Source organism: Tyto alba, unplaced genomic scaffold (assembly GCF_018691265.1).
Source record: "Tyto alba isolate M040663 unplaced genomic scaffold, T.alba_DEE_v4.0 Super-Scaffold_45, whole genome shotgun sequence".
NCBI lineage: Eukaryota > Metazoa > Chordata > Aves > Strigiformes > Tytonidae > Tyto > Tyto alba.
This window is the reverse complement of record NW_024881321.1, coordinates 240,166-261,802: the sequence shown is the minus strand read 5'-3', so window position 1 is coordinate 261,802 and position 21,637 is coordinate 240,166. Positions and strand designations below refer to the sequence as shown.

The following is a 21,637-nucleotide window of genomic DNA, read 5'->3' as shown; positions in this document are numbered from 1 at the left end:
ACATCCAGTACAGCTGCCCACACCTGATGCTGGGCCACTTCCAGTTCCTACTTCAGATGCGCACGTGTGAGTCCTGCTGTGGTACAAGTGGGGGTCATTTATTCCCCTACAAGTAAAAATCAGAAATTCACTGAAGTGCTCAAACATGAGCATTAGCATCTCGTTTCTTTCAGCAGCAGTGTAACACAGACTGTACTTGGTAAGCCCGTGAATGCCCAGTCTTCTTTCTGACCCAAGCAAATTTCTTGGCCTCGTTAATGTTCAATGACAATGACTGCAGCAATTAATCAGCTCTGCAAGCACAGTATTTTTTCATTTGATTCCCTGCAGGATAATTGCATTGTTGTATAATGGATCGAGGAGTCAAATTCCTACTCTCTCTTCACCAGTGTCAGGGACAATAAACAATAACTAGTAGAGTAACTGCAATTTTTGTTATATTGCCTCCCCCCGCATACAGACATCTACAAGAAGATACCCCAGTCGGCACAACAGATAGCAAGAGAAGCATCTCAGCAACATTTCAGGTGCCACTCTGATGTACAGGCTTGCAGAAAACTTCAGGCAGGAGCCGAGTCGCAGTCGGGCGGGCAGGATGCGGGGAGCAGAGCAGCTGTTCAGAAGAAGCACAGGCTGTCCGGCGTGTTCATGAAGTCCTGCAGCTGAGCACAGGCTTGCCGGTGCAGGGTGGTGCGACACTCCTTGTCCTCTGGAATCTTCTCTACCCAGGCTTGTGCATCGAGGAAGTACTGCATCCTGGGTGCAAGTGGGAAGGTAAAGGAGGTGAGTCACTGCTGCTGACCTGCAGCTACGGGAAGGGATAAACCTCGGGGGGTCGCATCCCTCCGCCGAGGCGTCTCAGATCAGAAGTTACACGAGCCAAGAAGCTTGCCTAAAGCCTAGTTTCACTAGTAGGTTAACTGAGCTTTGAATAAAGGTTATGGAAGAGGCATTGCTCAGCTGGGAGAAACATGGCTGTACTTGTGTTTTGAGTGACACCAGGTAAGTTTGGGATAAGTTTCTGTTTGAGTTTTCTGGAGGGAGATAAAAAGCCCCAGTGAACACCAGTGGGACACAGTGAAGGGGCATTTAGATCCGAGAGTATCTCAAAATGTTTCCTAACTTTCTGTGGTGAGAGGGCGTGTAGCTTCTGGCATATTACAAGTGGGCTGGAGAACACTTTAGAGGTTATACCTCTGCTTGGAGTCTTTGGCCTTTAGCAGGCGCCTGTTGAAGGAGGACCCCTGACTTAAGCATTCACATCAGTGTCCTATAGCGATGGAGAGAGGGGACCTCTTAGGGTTTTAGGGGGTGCTGTTTACTGTTCAACTGAGATGGTCTCCCTCCTAGAAGCTTTCAAAGGCACTACCTTTTTCCAGTAATGCACAGGGAAATTTAAAATTTAAGATGGCTTCCTCACTGAATACTTAATAGTCAGACTAAATTCCTCCCCAGAAAAATTCCCTTGAAAAATTAGAAGAATGACATATTTGCATGCATGATGTAACAGAATCTTTAAGAGCTGCTTTTAGCTACAGTCCCACCCATTTCTTTTGCAAACACAGAACTGTGTAAGGCCTTTGCAGTAGATGAAACCATGTTGCATTTCCCATTCTCCTTTTCTAGCTGTGAGTTTTTAACCCAGTGGAGTGAGGACCAGACTTTGATTCTGAAAAGTGTGGGAACCAGGCTCTGCACAGATAGATGAGCTCAGCTCTTCCCCACAGATTGCCTTTTGCCTACAGAGTTAAGTTATTCTTCACATTTTAGTAATGCCAGCAGAATCAGTCTCTAAGAAATTTGGCTCTCCTTTTGTTTCTGGAGGTATTTCAGTAGTTTGAATAACCCCTGAATTCACGGTCCATGGTAGCAGCCACTGCTGCTCGGACACCACTGTACTTACTTGCTGTTGCAATCAACCGTTTGCCCATCTTTCCCCATGAGCAGGTACCGTTTGCCAGCGACCAAGTTTAACTTGCACGTGGCGCGTGTTAGGAACTGTCGGTGGGCACCCACTTGGATGCTTTCATCAGCAGCTGTGGCATGAGAAGAGAAAACCCCATAAACTTTATGAGAAAAGTGTAGAACCACAGCCCACAGGACACCACCCGTGGTGGTCATTTACTCCACTGCTAAGCCAAGGGATCATTTCACTTGGGGGTTGCTGTGGTAGGTTATATTTCCCTTAACATTACCTGACAAAAAATAAGCCACTTCTGTCTTAGCTGGCTGTCTTGGCCTCCTCAGTAGTTACTGAAGGAGCTGTTTTGCTATAGCGATCTTTCAGGCTCTATGGAGTTTGTTTAAATCACAGAGATTGAAAGAAAAGCCAAAGGGGAAAGAAAACATGCTATTTTGTATTTCAAATTGCTCAGGCTCATAGCTAGCAAACTAAATTCAAATGTTTTAAGGCTCAGCAATGCAGCACGGAGTATTAAAAATTAATTCTCCTTAGAGCACCTGACCTGAACTTCACTGATTTAACCTTTATACTATTTCCTCTGAAGCTGATATGTAGGGCATGCGCTTGGTGATCTCCATATTAAAATAAATTCGAAGATTCTAGCCTGTATTCTGGCCCAGAGGATTATTCATTTAAGAGCTGCACTGCCTATTACAGAACGGGTCATCCAAGGCAGAAAAGAAGGGTACCTAGGTACTGCAATGACATGAGAGCTGGAAAGAGGCTTATTCATCAGACTAACGTTTGTTATAAGGATACTGTGTTGTTTGGCTAGAACAGTTTTCAAATTCCTTTTGGAAAAAAAAAAAAAAAAAAGAAAAAAGCAAATAACAGTGATATGCTAATTTCTTACTCTCTTTCTAACTATAATGTGAAATGTCATGCACAACTGTGGTGACAAATTCAACATTAAACCACCTTAAATTACAGGTAAAACACCACAGAGTCCAGAACCTTGTGCAGCCTCTAATTTCTAAAGTACTATATTACAAGTATGGAAAGTCTAGTATTCAAAATGAAATCCTAAGAGTAGAATAAAAAACTGAAGTAGAATATTTTAACACTAATAAGATTTCACAAAATTTGACATAGAGTGCTGATCTGTGAGGCCTAGCAGTAAGAACCTTATCTATTTCCTAGCTAAAACTTGCATTAATTTTACATGTGGTACTTATAGGCCAGAGAAAAGTCAACCAAACAGTATTGTATGCTGTTTTACATCTGCATTCTTCCAAAGAATAATAGAGTGTTACAGGTTTTCTTATATAACCCAATACCTTTCTATTGTTCCTATACTACATGCTGTACTCAGTTTTCATTTTGTTCCAGCAATGGAAAGATGAATGAGAATTACTTGAGAAAATGATGGTGTTATGCCTCAGGTTCATTGTGCTTAAATTACCATGGTGTTTCTTGGTTCATATGCTTCACAAATGGCCTAACACAGTTCAGACCCTGGGGATCGTAAGCATTTGAGCTATTACTTTAACAGGTCATTGTATAATTTCCAATTCTAAATGTCCAATTAAAAAAAAAAATACAAAATTTTAATGTATCCAAGCAGAATTTAGGGGAAGCAATTACTTCAAGTTTTAAAAGCTATAATGTGGAGGAAAATAAATAAGGATTCTGTGCTATTTTGCATGGTCCATACTATTCGCCTAAAGGACTCATAAAACAGCATAAATATTCGTCATCCAAAACACGTGCACTAATCCTATTAATAATCAAAGTAACCCAAGGAGTGCACATTTGCAAAATTCTCTCTTGCTGACTCCCAAACACAAATAAGTGTTTCCATCTGTCTTCTGAACCAACCCTTTATTTGCAAGGACTGATACTGAAATAATGCCAGAGGTCCAGAGAATGAGAATTTACCCTAGTAATTCTCACCTACCCTTGATGATGGCAACAGGGACTAACCTCATTCAAAACAGCCACCAAAAATGCAAAAGATAACAACTCTAATTCAGTCATGAACTGATTTGGATTCAACACCTAGCATTTTCTTCATCATCGTGGCTTCATGCCTCTTCCCAGCTTTTCCCAAGCCTTCTGAAGCAGTCTTCATAGCCTACTGCTGCTCATATGCTGCCTCATAGAGCACAAACCAACGGGGATTTTAAAAAGATCAAAAAGATGGAGGTAGGAACGGGATAAGTCCTCTCTTCCTTTCCACTTCAGATTCAAAGGATGTTTCTCTCAGCTGCCAAGAAACAAAATCTTTCCAGTGCTTGCCTACAAATTCTAAGTACAAATGCATTGGGACCCAGAGTTCTAAATCATTTTAGATCCTGTAATTTTTCTGGAGGTATTAATGAAACTTTCCATCATGGTATTGTAAGCTCCCATCAGCAGTGTTTTGATCACTAGGTACATTATCATTTCCCTCCATATGGAAGGCCTGTGTGTGACCGATTGCTCACAATGGACTCACAAAACGAGAGCCTGATTTTCCAACAGGAACTGGACATCAGGCCCAGATCACAAGTTGTATGCCATGAAGTACTGGGTGACGCCACCAGTCCCCTGGGCAAAGATCAAAAGAGTGAGATAATTATTCTGTTCCAGGCAGGGAAAATTTTGAAATCTTTGAAGTTGCTTTTGAAAGGCAATCTCCGGCTGCCAAACTCAAAACCGACAACCACATGATGCCACAGTGGTTGAAGTCTGAGATGTTGTCTGACAGCCTCTCCAGCAATTGCTCTGGAGAATATCAGTGTTCACTGATTCTGCTGCTAAGGTTCACGTGGGGACAGATGGGATGGCAGGCCTGCAAAAGGACACTGTCTGAGAGCAGTGCAAATCTTTACACCGCACCTAAAGGAATAGAGAGAAAGTCCTTTTTGTTGTTATTCACAGTTATTAAATCAAAGTTCTGGAAGTTTTCCTTTCTTCACTGACTGCAGGCAAGTCATTGTGGACAACTCTTACCCTGTTCTGCAAGACTTGCAAGCACTTAATAGTTAATTAACAAGTACTTCAAATCTTCATCTAGTATCAAAACAGGTTAGTAGATATGATGACAGTAGAAAAAAGAATGTGGTTCAATAACAGCAGTCTATAAAGTGAAACAGTTGATGCAGAAGACCTAATATCCACACTCTGAATGTTTTGGGAAGGTTTATCTTAGAGTAGCTCCAGTTGAGAGCTATGGAATGCAGGCAGCTGGAATGTGTCTTCTGGTTTGGTTTCATCTGAAAGGACTGAGGCTCACGTGCTCTGGGATTGCCGCGCCATGTGAACCAGAGCAACCTACCCCTGAGCTGAACTGAAAGGTGAGGGAGCTGCACCAAATGAGCCTTGCAAGAAATCACTCTGCTTCCAAGCCTAGTGTAGAAGTATATCTGACCCTGCTTTCTGTAGCAAGAGAAGGCATCTGCATAGCTCATACTGGCTAACGTTTAATCAACTCGGTTTTCCTACAGGTGAAGGAAAGGAGCCAAACATTTTGATACTTACTGACTTTAAGGATTCTGTGGATTTTGGCCTCATAATAATCAAAAACATTCTTCTGTGTACTATTGAGGACCTCTACCTCATACACTGCAACAGACAACAACTGTGTGAGGTCAGATGAAAACATGAAACTGCATCCAAAAACTGAAAAATAAGTATGCTTTTACTAGGTTTCTATAGAGAGGTCAGTGTACCATGGATTCACAAATCATGGGGGTATGAAAGACAACAGGATAGTAATCTTGTATACCTAATATGCTTTTAGACAGTCAGGTATTAATCAACAACCTCTAGATTTGTATTCCTTTTGTGTATTTTTTTTAAAGAAGCTACTATGTGATTACGTTTTCACATATTTTCCTGTCCTTCTGTTAGCATATAACTTACCAAAGCTGGTGAACCAGTTTTCCTTCAGTAGCTCTTCCATCTTTACACCCGAAGAAGAGGCCAGAAAGGCAAATTAACAAAGGAAAAAATATTCATGTATCTCCTCGGAAAGAGCTGATGAGCTATGGCATGCCATGCAAAGCCTACTCTTCCTCTCCATCCTGTAGAATTAGGGATGTAGGGGATGGTGGTGCTCACACCACGGGTCTTTTCTAAACCCTGTAATGTAATGTTGTCCATGCTTCCTTCCCACTGCATTTTTCTGAGGCTTTTACTTTTCGCTTTCACCCTTCTGATGACTGTGATAGCACACAGCTTCATTTTATTGCCTCAGCGTCTAGGCCAGATACAGAAACCCTACTAATTTCAAGAGAGGTCCGGGTATATAAAACTACAAATTTATCCTTGTTAAAAATAGCTATGTTTAAACTAAATCAACAATTGTCTTTCATGCCTTACCATAATCTGCAATAGGGCGGTAGCAGACAAAACTGAAGCGTGTGGTTTGTGTTATAGCTTTGCTGAAAGTTGATCTATGTCTTGGGCAGGGACCTAGAATGAAGAAAATAAATTATACATCTGCCTCTGTAGGCATAGATATTTAGATAGACATAGTTTATACATGCTCATTTGCTCAACATTGTAACAGAGAATAAAATAAAATGGCAGAACAACTTTCTTAGAGGTGTGGTGGAGGAGATTTACATACATATGCACATGTATATATACATTGCATTCAACTATCAAATCAGTCCTGGATATCTTAAAAAAACTGTTTCAGTTTGGTATGCATTAGGACAATTGTAATGGCCCTTTCTGGATTTAAAAATTTTCATGTTAATGGTTTATAGAAGTAACTATCTTCTTCTAGAGTGGCTTATTTAGTCACTCCTTACCTTCTGCACACTGACAAACACTGGCATGGCACACCTTTGAAAGCATGGTGCTGTGCTTGGGAGCGCTGTAGAATACACTGCACTTTCTGTCTGTGGAGAAGAAACAAAATGGCTTGTCTCAGAGAGCTCAGGTGGAAAACCTGAAACTACCTTTGCAGCCCAACTTTTCCCTGGTCCGGAGAAATCAGACCACTGAGGTGTTTGCTATGCATCAGCAGTCCACAAAGACCTGTAGCCTAGGCACCTAGAGTACAGGAGTCACCTTACCTTTCCGCTGGGCAACAACCTGCTTTTTTTTAGGGGGTTGGGTTTTCCTGATTGCTTTTTGTTTGGTTGGTTTTTGTTTTGTTTTGTTTTTAAGTTGTACTCTTTTCTTTTTTTGTTGTTTCCTCTTAAAAGCATCCATCTTAAGAGCATCTTTAGACCACAGAGTTACAGTGAGGACTGCACTGTTTCAGAAGAATGAGATAGGATCACCAGTAGCTAGGGGTTTAAACCTAGTATAAACTGTCTTGGATCCCTCAGCTTCAGGCAAAATAGAGATTTGACCTAATTTTCAAATATTGTTTACGTAACTGTCAAATGGGGGATGATTTGCATTTAATCTTCTTTGAATGGGGAATGAGACTGGTTCCCCAGCAAGCACAGTACATAAGCCCAACCTCTAAGGTTGCCTATCTTAGATGCATAGAAATACATCCTGACTGAAAAGATAATGTGAGTGGAACATGCTTAAAAGCACCATGAGAAACAGGAACTCAGGAAACCTAATTTAAAAACCCATGAGTCTAGAAGTTTGTATTTTCAGTCTATTTACAATAATAGACCCTTCCTGAGAGGATCTCTATTTAGATTATCTTAAGCCATGGTAGTAGAAGACAGTATTGCAGGCAGGTTATTTTAACACTAAACAAAATCACATGGTTTCACAGACTACATCAAAACCACCTTTCTATAGACTGGAGTTTGCTTTTGAGGGTCTCTCTTTCAATCAGTCATGTATCATTTTTCTGAGCTCTTACCAGGGTTGTAAAAATCATAAAGAATGGCATTTGCTGGCTGAACCAAGCCCATGGGATTGATTTGCTTTGCCCCAAATGATATACAATCTGGTTCTGGTCCTCTTGTGATCTGGAGGAAAAAGGAGCAATAGTTATGCTAAGTAAACTCTTTCTCCCCAGTCAGTTCCTTAGTCTTTTGTGCCTGTATTAGCTGTAGAATGGTTGTTTCTGATGGCCGAGGTGAGGTGGCCCTGGTAGCTGTAGCCTCAACTTGAAGAAGGCATTTCCTTCCATGATTTTATGAAAAGATTATGTGGATGAGCTAAACCTGGTAAAGGTAGTTTTGTGAGATGTGTGCAGGTCTTCTCTGCTTTAAACTGTCTGATCTGGACTCACATCATCACTACTTTGGGGCTTACTTTTCAGCTTTTGCCTAAAGTCATCTTGCACATGGGTAATGTGTGTAATAGATGTTCACAGTCTATCCAGCCTATCCTGTAAGAGTGGCTGCCAGTATATGCATTTCCCTTAGTAAAACACTAAGGTCAGTGACATCTTTCGCCCTATGTTAAATACAAAACTTATCTAGGACAGTCATAGCAGCAGTGACATTTACTTTTTTTTTTTTTTTTTTTTTTCATTCATCTGTTGTCTTATATTTAAAAAAATCTTTGCCCTATGTATTTTTGCTGCAGGGACGCCCCTGCTTTGACTGTGGAGATGAAACAACTCAGGTGGGTTTCGGGTAAAGTCTTTACCCAAAACATGGGGAAATATACACAAAAAGTAAGGCGTTTGTTGTTTACATTTGTTTGTCACTATATGGATCTTGATCCAGGAATACTGAACTTCACATGCAAGGTGAATGTGGAATTTACAGGTCCACCAGCTGACACTTTGTTAATCTTGGATGAAAAACACCCCTTCTGGCTGGAGAGGATTTCTCTTTTTTTTTGTGGGTCAAAGCCCAAATCTCTAACATGGGCTATACCTCCTGGAACACAGAAAGGTGGAGGGTGAAGGTGTGCATTTCCCTTCTTCCCCTCCTGTCCTTTCTTTCAGCTGAGCTGTTCAATAATAATATATCATAGGAAGGTAACAGAGTGTGAAAAACAATAATAATTAGGTTTAAAAAGAAGTCTATACATGCTATCTGAAATGACAGAGACTGGGAAATCATTGGGTTTACTTACCTCACCAAAGTAGAGCAAAACTTTTCCTTCCTTGTACTCATAGTGCTGAATGTACTGGTCTGAAGACATCACCAACTGCAGGAAAACAAGCAAACAAAAAAAATCAGAACAAAAACCTAGCATAACAGGAACACCTTTGTTAGCCCCCTCTACATTCTGGTTTGCTGTGCTCAGCTGTTTGCTTTATTCCGCCGTCTTTCTTCCTCCCTAAAGGAAACGATCCCTGAGAGCATCCACCTGGGGAAACCTCCCCCAGTCACGCAGGCTCCAGAACCCTGTAGCCACCTCTGTCGTGTGCTGAGCCCCATCTCCCCGTCACTGTGCCTGGCTGGCAATCACCTCTAAAAGATGTGCTTACCTCCCTCCCTGCCAGCACCGGACACGCTGTCCTGGCGTGTCGCGAGACAACAGTGACAGTGGGGACAGAAATATGTATTAAGGACAGTCGTGTATTTAAGTGCCCTGCTGACCCTTGCCCTAATTTCTATTACAAGGGATTAAGAAGGCTGAACTCTGTTCCCCACACGCTTTTCATTTTTTGTATATATTCAGTGAATATTTTTTCAGAACAAGAATAATGAAAATACATCTGTCCAAGAATCTGTTTTCCCTTCTTTATTCTGTGAACTTTGGAAATATTTCTAAAGATAAATTTTCTATAGAAAAAGCTATGAAAGACTGCACAGATAAGCGTGTCTAACCTGCTCAAGATCCTTTGTGTCGGGCTCCAAGCCACTCAGCAGAGAGAGATCAACCAGGGACATCTTTGGTGCACTGGAACCTGTGGACCTTTATAAGGGAGATGCCAGCAGTGAACATCTTCACTGAACAGCCAGATTGTTTTGAAGACTTTGGCTCTTCAGGCTTGCTAATGGTGAAACAAAACATTCCACTCCATTTAAATTTCCTAAGTGGATTTTAATTTGAAAATTAGCTGCCTACCTTATTAAGAGTCATGAGGCAAAATTAATCACCTAAACTAGTCAAATGGTCATCCAAAACCCAGTTGTCTTGCCTGAGCTTGTCATCTAGGCTTTCTTTATAGCTGATAAGTAGAAACGATCAGCTTCAAAGGACAGTTCATCCCACCATAAAAGCACTGTTGAAGATGGGGAAGGTAAACAGCACTGCCAAAGTGTCTGTTCTCTATTACCTAGAGAATGGAGGTAGGAAATGAGTTTATCCAAGTTCTTCATGGACAAAGTCAAATTTACATCACCTTTGCTGTCCAAGGCAAAAATCCTCATTGCTCTAACTATCCATTAGGTATATATATTGGACTTACAATCTTTTCTACTTCCACCTTATCAAAAAAACAGGTAATTGTGTCATTGCTGGAAAATGAAGCTGTTCTGCACTCACATAGGGTGCCTTGCCATAAGATAGTCTACATACACTTAGTGGTGCTTCAGAAACTTTTATTTTGGCGCCCTTCTTTCCCCATAAGGGAAGCGCCACAGTGCAGGGAAGAAGTATGGTGATGTAGTCAGTGCTTTAGTTTTTCTTCTGTGTCTTAACTACAGCAAAAGGAGCTCGACATTATTGTGTAAACCTCACCCTAACACTCAGCAATGTCCTGCAGAACAGTGGATGTGATAGCTGATAAATGTTACATAGCAATTAATGGGGAAAATGGTGCTTCAGCCAGCATACAATTCACTGAATACATGTTTAACTAAGGAGCGCAAAACCTAGGAATTAAGATAACTCCAGTCCTCCCCTGCCACAGTTCATGCTGCTGTCTCGGAGGTGGGGATAAAAACTACAGCCTCCAAGGCTTTGTCAAAACTCAGTGGAAAAGAGGAATACTACTGGGAACCAAAATCTATTTCTGCCACCTTGCACCTCTCTGGAAGGGGAACTCAGGACAGCCACCACTTTGTGCTTCTGTGACCCTTGCCAGACTGTGAAAGAGAGCAAAAGCAGATGTTTCAGTGTTACTCTGCACGAGATGATTTCTTTCTCACTAGCTCTGCCCTTGCCTACTTCTTGATTGTCACAACAGGATATTTCTTCTGCCTTCTCTCCTCCCCCAGGTAGAAGTAGACATTTTTTCTTTTTTATGAGGCCAGAGTATGACCATGGAGAAAGTAACAGCATCTCTTCAGAAAGCAATGAAACCCTGTGTGTTATTACTGTATTATAATTTATTTAATAGAAGACTTCTTTCAAATTACTAGCCAGATAGGTGCTTTAGAGTCTTCCTGGAGTTCCATGGGGCAGAATCTGCAATATGCACTTGAGATCTATGTCAACCATCTAAACCTAATACATTATGTGGAAATCTTTTCTCCTGCCACAGGAGTGAGGATGCAGACTCACCATGTAGGCATACTCACAGAAGATCAGCAGGTTGGATGCTGACCTTGCAGATATGAAGAGGGTGACCAAAAATAATTACAAACAGAAGTGAATGCATTTTCTAATGAAGAGTTGATCTTGCAGACCTACCTGACACAGACTTTGTACTGCAGTGATTCTGCTTTACTGGGAGAGATCACATCCCTTTTCCTTCTGATGTGGATATCAAACCACTCTATTTCAGACAGTGGCTCAAATGCGCTCTTTTCTGCATCAATCAAGTCCTCATAATCATTGTTTTCATCAGAATATACAGCTTCTGGAGGTGACAGACAGAATCAGCAATATACAAATTTGACTGAGGACCTGGTAATTTAGCTCCTTTTTGTACAATGATAAATACCAGTGGGCACTCATTCCATCTCTATGAGTTTTATAAAAGTTTGCTGCACACTATCTCAGTATTTCTAATTTATTCAGAGTTATTTTATGGATAATTGTAGTAAGAATAACCAACAGATCTAGCTAAAAAGGGGGTTAGGTGTAAAGGACAATCCTGACCTCCAAAAGTTGGCTGTCTAAGCAGAAAAAAATGCAGACATAGGCAGGATGGTGATGCAGACAGAGGATGATGAACACACACTTCAGGGGATGGAAAACACAGTTTTGCTTACATGAAAAACCCGTGACAGATCTGCCCCAAAGAATTTTTAAGGCCAGATGATAGGTCCCTTATTAGCCAGGGAACTGAGCTGGGCTTTCTCCTCGTGGCAGCCAGGAACAACATGAAGGAAGTTTACCTCACTCTCCTCCCAATAACAGTAATACCTGTGTATCTGTTAGGTACCCTACAGTCACATAGATAGTTATTAAACTATTTTAAAATATTAATAAGCTGAATGAAACAATAGCTAGTCAGGGTTCAGAGACCTCTTTATTTCCTTGTTGTATTTATTTATTTATTCCCACTTCCCAAGGCTGGAAAGCTATTAAATATCATTAGCAGCTGGCCAAATGCGTCACCTTTGAGACCCAGCCACTTTCCTTTCACTCACCAGAGTACTTAATGCTTCCTTCCATTTCCACCGTCAAAATCAAATCATTACACGTGTTGTTCTTCAGGTCAGAAGACCAGTACACTTTTAATATCTAAGATGAACACACAAGGAGAAAACCACTAAAAATATCACGTAAATGACAAGGGATTTACTCATCCAGGACCTCAGAAAATGTTGATGGGACATGGGAGCATGAAGAGAAACACTGGTCTCCCAGACGCACAGAGTAGTTACAGAGGACTGTCATAGGTATAAGCAGGAGAGGTCCCATGTAAGAATCACAAATGGTGTGGGACTTTTAGATAACTCTCCATTTCCAACCACAAAGGGGCCTTTCAAATTCCAGCTGCCTTTATCAGCATTGACATTTCATGTTTTTAACAAAGTTAAAAATGGGAAAAAATTGACAGGGCAGTCTGTAGGCCCCAAATTTTAGAAATTTGGAGTTAGGAACACAAAGGATGAAGCCATGACAAGTAATTTCTCTGTTTTCAGAAAGGGATTAAAAGAAGTCCAGTTGGACTCTGAATTTATGATTTACAGCTTACGCTCATTGTCCCATTTCCTCTGCCATCTACAGACACTTCAAGTTTTGTCCCAAGTTCAAACTGCAAACCAAGAAAAAAAAAAAAAAAAAGAGATTTAGTCTGTGCTCAGCATTTGATCTACTGTTTTCCTGTGATGTTGATGGTCTTCTATGCCTTTAACCCTCAGAACTCGGCTAGGAAAACCATTTAGCTGTGGAAGGAGTTATAAGACCTCAAGTCTCATAAGCTTTTTAACATGCTGAGCTGGTGCATCTTACTCTGCCTTTCTGGGACTCAAGAGACATATTTTCCCAACTTCACTCCCTCCTCTGTAGCCTGGATTTGACATTTTCACAGGTCCCAACACACTGCGTATCAGAATATTCCCCTTCTTCTTCGTTCCCTAGCAAGACATGGGCTCCTAGCTGCTCTTCACCATTGGGGGAGATTTGCATCAACAAAGTCCTTGAAGAGGCAGATAAAGGGCCTATAAAATCTGCTGCTATGCATCTGCTGATTTATTTTTTTTCTTTAAAAATAGTCGTTTTTTTACAGATTAAATTATTTAAAAATATTTTAAACCAGCTACATCATGATTGCTTAACATGAGAAAACCTAGGCCAGATGATCCAATCTTTGTTTCCTGTTTGAGGAAAAAAAGCTTGAAACAATGGATGGTTATGTACCTCTAGCTGCTTCTGAATTGCTTCATCAGTATCAGTCAGAGTAATACTGTGGTCTTGTTGTCTTCCAGGTGTTCCCAGCTTTACAGTCAGGTTGGTGGAAGCAGTGTTCAGTGTCTGTATGCTGTATGCTGACAGAGCTTCTAGGGCCACCACTGTGTCCTAGGTGAGAAAGAAATGCAAAAAACCTAACAATTATGCCAGGTTATTTCAGTTGAGTTGAAGACGACATGATCAGTCACCTGGAGCTACTCTTCAGTTATATGGGTTTTGCTGCTTTTAAGTTCTCCTGTATCTGTCTGCTCCTACCTGCACAGACTATTATTTTCATATGCCAGTTGCTTTGAGCATTAAAATCCTAAAACCACTGGAGTTCTCACCATCAATTATCATAAGTCTTCATAAAGACCAGGAATCTTTGCTGGCTTATAACCATTTTATTTTGGCCCATTTTTTATTAATGAGACAAAATCTTCAGTTCTTCATACATCAAAGAAAATCAGGATTAACTGTTATGGTGCTTTCAAATCTAAATGAAAATCTTTATGGGGCTTCCATTTCCTTCCCTCCCCTTGAAGCCCCACCCCAGCCGGTGGTCAGGCACCTGTGTAGAGCAATATCCTCCACCGTAGTTCCTTCTTTCCGTCAGCCATGTAGCAATAGGCCTTGCATACCCCTTGTCTTTCAGGAGCAATGTTTGAAGCAACGCATAGGCAGTGGTTTCCACTGAGACTGCATCGTTGCCATTTCCCCAGTAGCGCTGCTGCTTTGCTGCAAGAATAATTCAGTCTCGAATCCTCTTGGTAAAGACATTTGCCAAAAATGACTATTTTACACAGTTATATTTCATATCATAGTGCTGAGGAACCACAAGACACAGATGCTGTCATGAGAGCAACAAATCCATTGGGAAGCAGAGATAATGGAAAAAGAAAACCACAATTTTCAATTTTGATTTATCCAACCATCACAGTCTAATTATCTCATTGTCCAGCAATATCCATTCGATGGAATGGTGGCATCGTGTCTAGTGGTGCCTGAGAAATAATACTACTAATTACGTCTGTAAGTCCAGTCTTCATTAAGGTGAAGCATGCTCCTTATGCTTGAGCTATGGCTATTAAACCATAATGTGTTTAGTAAATGAATTGGGAGAAACTAACAACGTGGCAGTGTAGCAACACGACCAAGTGAGTCAGCACTGACCACAGCCACACGCTGCGGGGCAAAAGGCGACATCCCCGTGGAGCTGGAGCAGAGCACGGGGAACTGGCAGGTGGCTTTGGAAGCAGGTGGGCTGGGAAAGACACCTTCCCTCTCGGTCACAAGTCCGGTCTGGATTACTCCCATATGTAGCCGTTCATTCCTATTCACCTATCAAGAGTTTCTTCTTTCTTGGACTTTTTCTCTTCATGTACTTTAGGGGTGTGGAAACTTGTTTGGTGGCAAGGGAAGCAGAAAAGGTAAATGACTATTTACCATGGTTTTGTTCCAGTATCAGATAAGATCATGATTCAAACTTCACAATGCTAATTTTTGCTTGATAATGATATTAATTATACAAATTACATATTACAATTTCAACATTGAAATATATTTTATCTATTAAATAATTAACTATACTACACATTGTCTTAGTTTGGGCTGAAATAGAGTTAATATTCCTTCTCAGGGACTAGATGAATGCTGTGTTTTGGATTTAGCTTTGGGTTTGGTATGGGAAAAATGCTGACAGCACACTGATGTTTTCAGCTGCTGCCGAGACTTCAAGGACTCTCCGGCTCCCCATGTTCTGCCCGTGCGCAAGGGCACAGGGAGCAGGGAGGGAGCATGGCCACAGCACCTGACCCAAACTGGCCAGGGAAATATTCCATATCATGGAACGTCATGCTCACTGTATAGAGGAGGGGTGGTGGGGAAGGGGCTCTCTCTCTCTCTCTCTCTCTCTCTCTCTCTCTCGCTTCCAGGATTGCGATTGTGGGATCTTGGTATCTCGGGGTCGCTGGCCGGGAGCGGGCTGGGCATTGGTCAGCGGGTGGGGAGCAATTACACTGTACATTGCCTGGTTATATATTTCTTTTTGTTTTCCCCCCATCATTGTTATTGTTTTCATTTTATTGCCATTATTAAACTGTTCCTATCTCAGCCTGCGAGTCTCCCTTCACCCCTCTAATCCCCTCCCCAATTCCCAGGTGGGGAGGGGGAAGGGAGGGTGATTAGCTGCTGCATTGTGGTTGGCTACCAACCAGGCCTAAACCATGACACACATACACATACATGCTTCTATAAAATTAAATGGTCTTAATTTACTATAATTTTTTTTTGGTCATATAAGAGTGCTCAAAGTGCTTTAATTAGGAAAAGTGCTTTCTAACTGAATTTTTATGAATGGTTAATAGTACCTGCATCAAAAACAGAACAGCTCCTTAATTTTTCTGTCACAAACTGGGCTCCTTCACTATCAGACTGCACAAGTGTCAGAGCATAAGCAGTGATGGCTGTAGAATAGCAGTCAGTATTTCTTGAAAGTTGGTTTTTCATGTACGTCACAGCTCCTCTTATCACTTGTACCTGTGAAAACAGAATGAATCTATTTGAGAAGATCATTCAGACCTGCTAAAAGTTACTGCTGGTGAGAATACTAGGACATTAGAATATATCACTGTAGTAATTTTGGAGACAATTTTAATAATTCTTGCTTAGTGATTAAAGCCATTGATGATGGAATGTGTAGCTCAAAACACCTTGCTGTACATTAGGCTATGGCACGTCTTCCTCTCCACCACAAACGTAAACAGACTTTTACCTCCTCATTTGCAGTATTTTCAGATAGTAGGGTGGATATGCCATTGTGCAATAGCTTTCAGGCTTAAAGATAAACAGTCAGGATTCCTACCACATCAGGTGACTGGTAGACCTGTAGAGTCTGTTGTAATGCTATAGTTACAAAGGCTGTCAAAGCCAAGTCCTCTTCTGCTGACCTAATGCCACCCTGAAAGATGAAACATGAAAAGAAAAAGTCAAATGCACATATATATGCTTATGATTAAATTTAGAAAAATCACTTTTCATTAAGTCAAGGACCTTCTTGTCAAACCATCAGACCACAGACCAGGTAGTTTTACCCTTTAATTTTACTCTGTATCTTGCGTCCGCCTAAAATATACCTTCTACAATGGCAGCCAGTTTGCATTACACAATGTTATGTCTTCATATATATGTCCTTCAGCCAGTAATTAAATTTTTAATTTATCATTAAAAATCTACAGTTTCTCACTGGAATATTCATGGTTTCAATTTCCAAGCAGTAATTGGTTGTTCTTTTCCCGTTTCTCTGCTACTCTCTATAGGCTAAAGAGCACTCTAACACACAGAACTTTTCTCCTGTAGAAGTATTTATACACCATTACTAGATCATCTCTGATTCCTCTTCTTGATAAACTGAACATAGACCCCTCATTAGCTTTTTTTCCTGAATATCTGCATTTTCATTCCGATTCTTATTTGTGATTATTTTGCTCAAGCTCTCCTTTGACAATAACCTTAAGATTTTCAACAACTTTTAACAACCTTTGACAAGAACCTTCTCCTGCAGTCAGCCCCAAAATATCTTTAGGAGAAGGATATTTTGTTTGCTTGGAAAGACTTAAGTTTCTCTACAAAATTATCATGCACAGCCCCTGAAGCAAATGTAAAATAGAAGATAAGTATCTCAGCATGAACACATGTCAGAAAAACCTTTGGCCAGTTCTTGAGCTGTTTTTTTTCCCCAGCGATGTTACATCAACTGTGGAACAGGCTTTGAGGGTGAAAGCCTCACTAGTGATTTGTCAGAGATTGTTAATAAAATTAGTACATTTTTTTCATATAAGATCACTAGAAAGATGTCTGTATTTTCAATGAATTTTGGAAGATGCACATTATTTTCATATCCTAGATGCATGGACAGTGTAACAATTTTGTGTTTCTGGACATTTATAGGGGATGTATAGACTAACATGCAATTGAAAATTCTGATTATGTATTAAGGTTTGGGGTTTTTGTTTGTTGTTTTTGGTTTGGTTTTCCATGGGAGTGGTTAAATACTGAAACAGTTTACCCAGAGACTGTGGGATCCCCATCCTTGGAGGTACTCAAGGCTCAGCTGGATATGGCCCTGTGCAATCTGATCTAACTAGACCTGTTCTGAGCAGGGGTTGGACTAGATGACCTCTGGAGTTTGCTTCAAAACTAAATTATGAATCTATGCCTTTATTGCCTTTGGCAATAAGGGGCATACGTTTTTACGAGGAACAAAGATCTCAGAATTAAATTTCTAAGTAAGTGCTCTAGAGGCATAGGTCAGCTGCAAAATTATCTAAGACTGGATCAAAAGATAAAGGTGGTGAAGTGCTCACTGTGCATCTCTGACACAACAGACCTTTTAACAAATTCATTTTACGTTACAGATGTCATATTTCTTATGTTACAGATTTCTTTTCTTTTGATACATTTCTTGTTACTCAAAAACTCACAATATCCCTAGCAGGTCTAAATGTGCAACAGATTCTTCTAGATATGGATGACCTACCTGCATAGTCCTGTCCAGTACTGGGTGATGGTCGTGGAATGAATGATCTGCCTGCTGTTGATTAATCAAGTAGGAAACTGAGTTGTGTATGTGACTGTCTTGGACGTTAATGTATTCTTTGCTCCTTGTGAGTACTTTAACAATGAAGGCAGTTAACCTGCATAAAAGAAATTGTTTCAAACTTTTGCCGACATATATTTATAGAAGATTATATTGACAGGAGAAGAAACATATTAATTTTGTACATAGACTCATATTCTCTACATTTTTACCTTTTAGAGTCCACTCACTGGAACCTAGTGAGTTATCATTCGACATCAGTGTGAACATTTCTACTCTGTGGCAAATCCAATATAATCAGTGGCTCAGTATAAATCTCCTTCAAGGACTAAACGTGCTGAGAGACTTAGTTGGCTGACTATCCATAACAAAAGTATATAGGCAACACTATGCTCACCAGATTTTGAAAATCCATCACCACAGAAAAACTTCTTAAGCATCAAATTATAATAGAGGTATTTTGGAAAACAAAAAAACAAACAAAAAACCCACCAAAAAAATACACTTACCATACACTACTGGGGGTTGATTTAAATGCTCCATAGGAGCCATCCACCTTCTGAAACTCAAGCAGTCTAGTATAACCTGCATGAAATGGACAGCACATATCTGTTCAGAGGATACACATATTTCTTGGGCACTTTCATATGTCACTTGTATTAACATGGGCACGTTCAGTATTGACTAGTGGAAGAGTACATGGAGCTAGTCACTGGTAAATTAAGGGGGAAATGACTGGGTCAGCAGACCTTTGACACAGAAAAAGCACTAGCCTTAGAAGGTGATCTGACTTGTTTGACTTAATTGAGCCATGAGAATAACCCAAAAACTTCAGGTATCTATAGTTACAAAGTATATTCTGTGTAGTGAGTCTTAGGAAACTTATTTCCCAGTACAGACAATGTTTCAAGCTGTTGATTTCATGGTGCATGGAATAAAAAACAAACAAACAGATAGACAAACAAAAAAACAAAAACCAAACTAAAACATCATCTCTTGGGTCAGACATATGCTTATAAATCCTGAGTTGTGGTACCTGATCTTGACTTCTACTATCCGGACAAGTCTGTGTCATAGCCACACAACTCATTTGCTACCCTGGTCAACTTTGATAAGAATCAGTAAAAATATAATATAGGGACTAAATGCTGCTGGTAATACTCATCTGCAGGATCTCATGTCACTTTAGGCAATCTTAGATAAATAGGCAAAGACCTCCATTCAGCAACTGTTAGCATGTTTTTGATCTCTCTCTTTATACCCTAATTTTTCACTGATTAAATGTGTGCCACGTTGTCTGAAGGTCCTGAAGACAAGTGCGTTATATTTCTTTATGCCATGTGAACACCTCTATAGTTAGAAGGATCAGCTGTACCTGCTACAATATTGAGAGCTCTTGGGCTCTACCTTAGTGCCTGAGAGCTGGAACACCTCCATTTCCACTTGTTCTGGTCCCGGGTTTAACACCAGCTTTGGATTACGTCTTGGGTGGGGCCTGCAAGAAGCAGCCTTGCAGCTGCCCTCCCCGCTAAGGAAACTCCCTCCAAGGCTGTTGGAGTCCTTGTAGCTCATTGTAATGAATGCGGGAGTGTGGAGGAGAAATTCTCATTATCTTGATTACCATTGGGAGTCTCTTTGGTGATATTCTTCTTGCCAACTACAGACATCTTCCAGCAGAAATGTCTACATCTCAGCTGGCCATCCTAAGCACTGTCTATGATCAGTGAGGAGAAATAAACATTTTTAGGACAAGATTAATCTTGATCTATTTTGCACATCTACATTAGGAAGAAAAGATCAACTGGCCTTTGCTGTCCGTTTACCCTGAAAAGTGTTGACATTGATGATCTCAGATTTTACTTTCTGCTTCTCAGTTAGGCAAGAGAGAGGGTGGACTGTGAATGTCAATATTGTACAATGTTGGATGTGGGCAATTAGTCACCTAAATCCTCCTCACCAGTTCAGTTTCTCATGTCTGTCTGCAGATCGTCTGAGACATTTCTGCGTGGCTGTGTTAAGACAACACACACTCCTCTGGCAAGCAGCAATGGTTAGTGTGCAATGAAAAAGGATAACAAAGATGCATTGGTTGGTCTTTGTGGTTTTTTTTGTTTGTTTGTTTGGTGTTTTTTTTTTGTTGTTGTTTTTTTTTTGATCTGTGTACCTGTTTCAATCATGTTAATGGCTTCCTCCTTCCGCTCAGGATCAAAGTTCACCCACTGCTCACTGGCATCCAAGTACTCAATAGCATAGACTGCAGGGGCCATTTTCACCATTGTTTGCTCTGCACAGCCTGTGGGAACTTGAATAAGCTTCTCAACTCCAGTAAGACTAAGACAATTTTCAACAGACTCGTCCATGATATTCCCTGTTGTAAAAAACACAAGCCATAGTACATATTGTATTTAAAGCTGGCTGGTGTAACATGAAGAAAGGTTGATGCTCCAGTGGGATCTGATAGTTCTGATTCTTAAACAATGTTTTCAGCTACTTAAGACTTTGTAATGCTGGAGAAGAACAAGGATGAGGTACCAGGCCCTGGGAAAGCTGGAGAAGGGAGGCTGGGGCAGCGAAGGCACATGGAGGAGAAAGAGTCCTGAGGCTACCGGAGGCAGGGGAGCAAGGAAAGGGAGTAAGACTGGTGTTTCAGGTTCAGACTGGAAAAGTCTTGTCAAACCAGACCGTATCCTCCCAAAGAGGGCAAAAAGATTGTGCCTTAATCATGCCAAACATTTTGTGCATAAGATTTTTTTTTTTTCCTCTCTGCAATTTTCTCATTTGATGAATTCAAGCATCCCCATAATTCAGAACAGGGATTTTAAATGGAAGCCAATAACATTTGTGTCAAGAATGCATTATTTTACATTTTCTGGGGAAAAAAAGGTGTTTTTATTATTAATGAAGAGTACCTGCTAGTAGATGTTTTTAAAATATGTATGCATGAATACATGTATATGTATATGGTTATTTGATTAAATGATCATATGATTATACATATCTTCTCTCTAGAAAAACAAGAACTCTTCAGAATTTATACATCAGAGTCTGGCATCCTTATTCCTGAAGGCTAAAGCAGATTTCTACAGACCTATATGCGCTGTGGGGTTGTTAGAGAAGGTGAATTCTTCCCTTCTCCTCTGGACTGCCCATGAAGTTGGTTCGGGCACAGTGAAGCAGGTTAGACCACATAAACCTATTATATCCAATACAAGTGGGAAGGAGTAATTAGAAAGAGGAAAGGTACTGGGTTAGCCTTGGGGCTGTTTTGTTTTATGATCTGGGCATGTACAACAGACCATGTGAATCACAGAAGAAAAAACTAGGAGGGAATGGAGACTCGACGTTCCGGAATGAGCAGCGCAAAGGGGCACGTCTCTTTCCAACTATGGAGAAGTTATTGACAAACAATTACATTTACCTTTCAGGCTAACAAAGACGTGACTATCAGAACCCGGTACCATATCAGATGGTCTGTTCAGGTCCAGTGTATGGGACTTTACTGTAAATAAATAGTAAATAGAAATCTACATTCAGACTTT

General features: G+C 40.6%; 1 protein-coding gene and 1 long non-coding RNA gene across 5 annotated transcripts in view; one reads left to right on the top strand and one right to left on the bottom strand.

The window, feature by feature from the left end:
* Positions 1–415: 415 nt before the first annotated feature.
* Positions 416–21,637, bottom strand: part of LOC104357035 (complement C4) — a 58,398-nt gene continuing 37,176 nt past the window's right edge. For all 3 annotated transcript variants that reach the window (XM_033000254.2, XM_033000253.2, XM_033000255.2), the window contains 19 exons: positions 21,517–21,597; positions 20,263–20,466; positions 18,608–18,683; positions 18,039–18,195; positions 16,365–16,460; positions 15,871–16,039; positions 14,073–14,239; positions 13,472–13,630; positions 12,807–12,866; positions 12,256–12,349; positions 11,351–11,519; positions 9,601–9,688; positions 8,900–8,974; positions 7,728–7,836; positions 6,706–6,795; positions 6,269–6,361; positions 5,426–5,509; positions 1,904–2,036; positions 416–756 (listed from right to left, as the gene is read on the bottom strand). In XM_033000254.2, the coding sequence (XP_032856145.2) occupies positions 618–756; positions 1,904–2,036; positions 5,426–5,509; positions 6,269–6,361; positions 6,706–6,795; positions 7,728–7,836; positions 8,900–8,974; positions 9,601–9,688; positions 11,351–11,519; positions 12,256–12,349; positions 12,807–12,866; positions 13,472–13,630; positions 14,073–14,239; positions 15,871–16,039; positions 16,365–16,460; positions 18,039–18,195; positions 18,608–18,683; positions 20,263–20,466; positions 21,517–21,597 (2,243 nt within the window). In that variant the 3' untranslated portion in view covers positions 416–617. The remainder of the gene's footprint in view (positions 757–1,903; positions 2,037–5,425; positions 5,510–6,268; positions 6,362–6,705; positions 6,796–7,727; positions 7,837–8,899; positions 8,975–9,600; positions 9,689–11,350; positions 11,520–12,255; positions 12,350–12,806; positions 12,867–13,471; positions 13,631–14,072; positions 14,240–15,870; positions 16,040–16,364; positions 16,461–18,038; positions 18,196–18,607; positions 18,684–20,262; positions 20,467–21,516; positions 21,598–21,637) is intronic.
* Positions 701–21,504, top strand: LOC116963467. Of its 2 annotated transcripts, none has more exons than XR_004408192.1 (3): positions 701–783; positions 20,084–20,148; positions 21,108–21,504. It is a non-coding gene; the product is annotated as an uncharacterized LOC116963467 (long non-coding RNA). The 2 variants fall into 2 exon arrangements; XR_004408191.1 differs by lacking the exon at positions 701–783 and adding an exon at positions 14,903–14,931.